The sequence below is a fragment of the Aptenodytes forsteri genome, unplaced genomic scaffold, assembly GCF_000699145.1.
Source record: "Aptenodytes forsteri isolate BGI_AS27 unplaced genomic scaffold, ASM69914v1 Scaffold252, whole genome shotgun sequence".
NCBI classification, from domain to species: domain Eukaryota; kingdom Metazoa; phylum Chordata; class Aves; order Sphenisciformes; family Spheniscidae; genus Aptenodytes; species Aptenodytes forsteri.
The window spans coordinates 2285416-2291415 of record NW_008794281.1 but is presented as its reverse complement, the minus strand read 5'-3'; the positions used below and the strand labels follow the sequence as shown (position 1 = coordinate 2291415).

At 40.2% G+C, this 6000-nt stretch overlaps 1 protein-coding gene across 1 annotated transcript in view; it reads left to right on the top strand.

Moving 5' to 3' along the window:
* The first annotated feature begins 75 nt into the window (after nucleotides 1-75).
* ABTB2 (ankyrin repeat and BTB domain containing 2) overlaps nucleotides 76-6000 on the top strand; it is a 135635-nt gene continuing 129710 nt past the window's right edge. Inside the window, exon 1 of the mRNA XM_009286623.2 lies at nucleotides 76-940. Coding sequence (XP_009284898.1) covers nucleotides 76-940 — 865 coding nt within the window. The remainder of the gene's footprint in view (nucleotides 941-6000) is intronic.

Sequence of the window (6000 nt, the reverse complement as noted above, 5' to 3'; positions counted from 1 at the left end):
CTCGGTAGGCGCAGGAGGGATCTGTCCCAGCCTCACCTTTCGTGCTCTTTGCGGTTGGCTTAACCCGTCTTTCCTATGGCTGGGATATACAGCTCTACTCTGAAGACCCTGGAGGATTTAACTTTGGACTCTGGTTATGGGGCAGGGGATTCCTGCAGGTCCCTTAGTCTCTCTTCTTCCAAGTCCAACTCCCAAGCCTTCACCTCTTCTCAGCACAGAGGCAACTGGTGGTACTACTCGGGCTCCATGAACAGTAGGAATAACAGCTGGGATACCGTGAACACTGTTCTGCCGGAAGACCCCGAGGTTGCAGATATCTTTTCCAAGTGTCCTAAGCTGCCGGATCTAGAGGAGTACCCTTGGACTGATGAAGACATTGGAAAAATACTCAGAAAAGGGAAGCGAGATGGCAATACCAGAACCTTTTCTCAGGAAGCTGTCAGGCGGCTCTCGCAGTTACTGAGGCGCGCCTTGATCAGGGTCTCCAGGGAGGCTCAGCGGCTCAGCGTGATGCACTCCAAGTGCACCAGGTTTGAGGTGCAGAGCGCTATCAAGCTCATCCAGAGCTGGTCGTTGTCAGAAAGCTGTGTCTTGGCGACTGTCAAGGCTCTGTCTCTGTACAGCATGAGTGCTGGAGACGGACTGAGGAAAGGTAAATCGGCTAGATGCGGCCTCACCTTTTCAGTGGGGAGGTTTTTCAGGTGGATGGTGGATACTAGGATCTCAGTTAGGATCCATGAATATGCAGCCATCTCTTTAACCGCTTGCATGGAAAACCTTGTAGAAGAGATTAAGGCTAGGGTTTTGGCAAGTCAGAGCCCAGATGGTGGAGGAGGGGAGATCTCAGCTGAAATCCTGGAGATGGTTATCAACAACGATGCTGAACTTTGGGGAGTGTTGCAACCTTACGAGCATCTCATCTGTGGGAAAAATGCTAATGGTAAGATCCAGCTTTTACACTTGCTAATCTTCATACGGGCAAGCTTTACGGTAAAATCGTTGATTTCTATGGACTTGGCGTTTTTTTGGGTTTTCTTTTCATCTGAATTATATTTTGGTCGCGGTTTGTGTGTGTGTAAATCAGACATGACGGTTTTACCAGGCAAGAATGATCCTGCTTTACTCTTAAGGTGTACCAGCTTATAAAAGGTGCAGAGACTGTGGGAAACCAAGCCCATTTGTCTTAGCAAATGTCTCCTGACTTTCTACCAGCTGCTGGTTTGAGCGTTTTTACTATAACTGGTGTGTAAACATGCCTCTCTGTAACCATAAGATGAAATGTGCTTTACAAGCTGCTCTGCAGAAAATACCACTATCGTTTTTAAACCAAATTTATATTATAGTGAGTACCTTGCAGTTTCATCTTAAAGATGCTATTCCCACATGCAGCCTGGAGAGGGAAAACAACGTTAATTTTCTTTCTTTGCGGTAGTACGATTCAGTTTCTGAGCAAAAACTTATAACTACATGTTACTTAGGCTTCTTTCTAGTTTAGCAGAAACCTGTGTTGTAATTACACTCGTGCAATAAACAGGAGCTTGTGCTTGGCTTGCCAAAGTGAGTATGCAGGATGGTGCCTCAGTAATGAGAATAACATAGCATTAGGATACTTACCTCTGTAATTTGTTTAGAAAGCAGACTTTTTGAACAGTCAAGCAAATAAGGAGACAGAGGAATGCTGGCATCTTCCTATGAGACTGAGGAGCAATTTGAAAGGCTTGTCATGACAGTTCTGTTCAGAAGCTGCACTGTTTATTTTGTGTTGTCACACTGAGGAGTACCATATTTTTCCATGGAAAAACTTAGAGAAACATTCAATTTAGAAAACTATTCTGTGTACCACACACAGTTTCATGACTTTTGCTGGCCTCATTGTTACGGTCAGATATTCCATGCCTAATACCTTTCTGATTTAACTCTTTATAAAACCAAGTGGCTTGGTCCTTTTCAGATAAACTCATAATGAGAGACAAGTAAAGGAGCGGATTTTCTTTGTGGAAAAAATAGACCTTAGGTGAATGTTAGTAATGAAACACTTTGTCAGAGAAGGGCTGACTCAACTTCTGCTCCTTGGGTGCATTGATTTCCTGCAGTTATCCCATACCAAAGCAATAATGTCGTGATTCAGATCGCTAGTAGATAGGTGCAGTGACTGTCCCCGTTGGGTCAGCCTGGTTCAAATTACAACGTAAGAGGATGGCTGCTATTACGGTGCTCACAAAACCTCTCTTGTGCACTCTATCTGCCCTCTGTCCACTGACAGTGTTACTGAATGTATGTGAAATAAATGCGAGGAGCCCTTTGGGATGTGCTCTTGGCACTGGTACAAGACATAACTGTAACTTTAGAAGTCAAATATAGACATTTACGTTGTTTAACTACAAGCTCTTTAATGGAAGACTATAAAGGTATGGGGATGTCTTGTCATCTGCCAAAACACTTGTCATAATTCTTTGTGTACTGTGGGAGTGTTTGTCACCAGGTCCAAAAAGAGGACTCGGTTCCCTCTCTTGTTCCTTATTCGGCGAAGCTGGAGTAAAATATTGTGGTTCTGTAAAGTAAAACATGCACTTCGGCTGTTCTCTGCTCCGTGCTTCTGCCACACAGGTTCTGTGTGTAAAATGCAGAGGAAGAGTCAGTCCCTCACGGGGCTCTTTTTTTTTTTTTTTTTTTTTTTTTTTGAAGAGAAATCTCCTTCTTGGAAAAATTGCAATGAATGAATGGAAGCTGGTGTTCAATGGAAACACGAGTGACTGTGCAGCTAAATGCTTATAAATATTCAAACCACCAAATGGTCAGTTACGATAACGCTTCTATAGCCTAATACCAAGCAGTCACTGGCCACAGAAGGGTTGGCTTCTGTTGCCTCTTTTGTTGTTCTTGTCTTTCAGATCAATTCTGTCAATAATTGAATGCATTTTTTAAGTCTGAAAATTGAATAAAACTGCACATGAAGGTATCCTGTGATTTCTTGTGACAGTCTGTCACTAGTATTTTACCTGACACAAGTCAGTGAATCTTCTAAATGGCTTTTCATGCAGTTGTAAGACCACAAATGGTTTTATATGGATGCAAAAAGCTTGAAATAACTTCTTTATTCTTTCTCCCTGTAGGAATTGTAAATTAGTAGTATTCACATCATTCTCCACAGTGCTTTCAAATGATCTTGTCTTTTACATTAATTTAAATCTGAGGTAGATCTAGTGGTAAAATAACTGGATTTATTCCAGTATAAGGAACAGGAAGAGTTGCTTTACTGTCATTTTTTTCTTTTATAGTGAGAACATTTTAATGGAGTACTTGTAAATTGCGAACTTGGCATATGTTTGTTGGGTTTTGTTTTATAGCACTGTGTTTGATGCTAGAGATAAAAAGCACTTAGAGGTTAAGTTCTAACTCCAGTCAAGCATTGCAATCTCTGGATGAAATCCATGGCAGCGTACTATGCAGAAGATTGCACTGGATTATCATAATGGACCTTTCTGGCATTATGATCTATTGAATACAATTTTCATTATTAGATCAGGATAACATGCTTCTTTGGAGTCTAAGAAACGGTAAGTAAATACATAAATCTTCGTAAATTCTCAAGAGACTGAGGTTCAGACCTGTGTTTCTTCAGTGACTAATCTCCCATCAAAGACAGCAGTCCAGTCACTGTTCTTAAGGCATTGGAGGCCGAAATCTTAATATTCTGTATTGTAATAAACATGTTTTGGTCAACACCTGGTGTGTGAAGGGTAAAATTTAAAACTCTGTAAATGCTTAAGGGGAATTTTAGTATTATTTTTAAATAAATAATAATCTGTGGCTTATTTATTTATTCGCCCTTTCTGTGAAGCTGTTCTTTAATCAACTATTTGCTGCTTCTATGAGACATTTTCTGCTGTTAGAGTGAGTTCTGGCTTCATGCTTGGGGCTCAGTCTCTCTACCTTGGAAGGAGGAATGTCGTCTGAGCTTGTGGCCGTAAGGAGTTCCGTAAAGGTCTCTGGGTGTGTTAATGCCTCCAAGGGCGAAGTCTTTTCAGACAGAGTCTAGGTGGGATGTTGCAAAAATAATGCAATGCAAGCTGGAACGAAAATGAAACAAAAGCAGCAAAAATGATAAGCAGCTACTGAACAACCTAGCAACTGGAAGGTTAAAAAAAAAAGTCATGTAAATTGGAATACATGTTTTATTTTCTATTTTTAATTAGGTGGAGATAGATGATATGCCTTGGTTTGATACAGCTAAAGTAGAGAATGCATCCAGTAGTTTCACAGAGGTTTTGAGACATGCTAATTTGGAATATTAGAGTCTATGCATTTAAAATGTTTGTTGGGAGACGAGGAGAAATATGACCTTACCTTGGAAATGTGATTCTTTTACTCGGATGTTCCTGTGTCTGACTGGTGCATGGTTCATTAGAATCTGAACTGTCAGCACTGCAAGTGCGTTTTGATATTATTGCCCTATTAACTACAGCACTTACGTTGTACTTAACTGTCTGGTTATTGCCGAGCACTCCTGTGACAGCCAATACACCTGCTGTGCTATTTAATGCATCAGCACATCCTGGTGTTCTGTAGATATAAGTGTCGACAGATGTTTTTGGGAAAAAAAAAAGGGGGGGGGGAATTTAAGTTGGTAACCCTGTTTCTTCACATGACAGATGTTTTTGGGAAAAAAAAAAAGGGGGGGGGAATTTAAGTCGGTAACCCTGTTTCTTCACATACCTCTTAGCTGAAACACTTGAAGTTCTCTGTGGACGAACTAATCCGCAAATTAGACTGTTGATTTGCTCAGCTGATGAGTAGTAGAAACAGAGTCCGAAATAAGCTCTGCTTGTGTCTTGAGACATTTTTCTTAGAAAGGGGTTGAGGGGGAGAATGTGTAACCTTTCCTCACGGTGGGAGGGAATGATTTGGACTCGATAAAATTAGACCGGGGATGAATTTTCTTCTCCCTGATACTAAACACTGCGGCACACCCTACCAAGCATCAAGCATGGACTTTGGATTTAGCATCACTCACTAACCCCGTTTTCTTTTATATTTCTCACTGCACTAATATGGGTTAAAAATTATACCTGTTTTTAACATTGAGGATTTTTTAGAGCTATGCCATCATAATAATTCCTTTTTATAGTTATCAAAATGGTCTGAAATAACTTTTTTTTTAATTTCAGTGTAGTCATGGTACTGTACTGAAATCCAGCATGGAAAAAAAAAAACATTATGACATTTCAATAAATAGAATGTCCTTTTGTTATCTGAACTGAACAAACTGTTGTGCTTATAAAGAGCCTCATCAATTTTAATAAGCTATCAGCTTCACAGCTATTCAGGAAAGAAACACATGTTGGAAGGGGTGCATTTTGGGGAAGAGAGCTGCAAATGCAATCAATAAGCTAAGCTGAGTAGAAGTACAAGGCTAGTACAGCAGTACCACAGATGGTTTGCAAATCGTTAAAAAAATCAAACAAACACCTCTGTCTTCTGTGTCATCGTATCTGAAGCAGTAGTTTGAAGCAACGTTGCTTACTGGGGATTCCTGGGCTGGAATGTGATAGACCTACGTGCAGGTTTCCCTGTTAGATGAGCTGGTCATAGCTATGGTCCTGTTTGAACTATGGCTTCATTCACCTCTGTACAAATGTACCCCAGCATACCTTGTGTGCTTCCAGTCCTACATATAAAACAACTTGGATTTATATCCACAAACCCACAGGGACAAATTCTTTAAGCCTAAATGTTAGTGCTTGTATATACATGCTCACCTTTCCTACAAATGCAAACCACTAGATGCACAATTAAAAATACAAACGTCTGCAGATAACGCATCTTGCTTATGTTAAAGGCTAGATCAAGTAAAGCTAAAATGCCTATTTTTTTTTCCCTTGTAGTGGGTTTTATTTGTGTATATATGTATTTCATTTAGTGATAGTAAAGGAAAACTTCATTAATGAAGTAATAATGCTGTCTTAAATTAATCCTTCAAATTGTTGATATTACACCGTG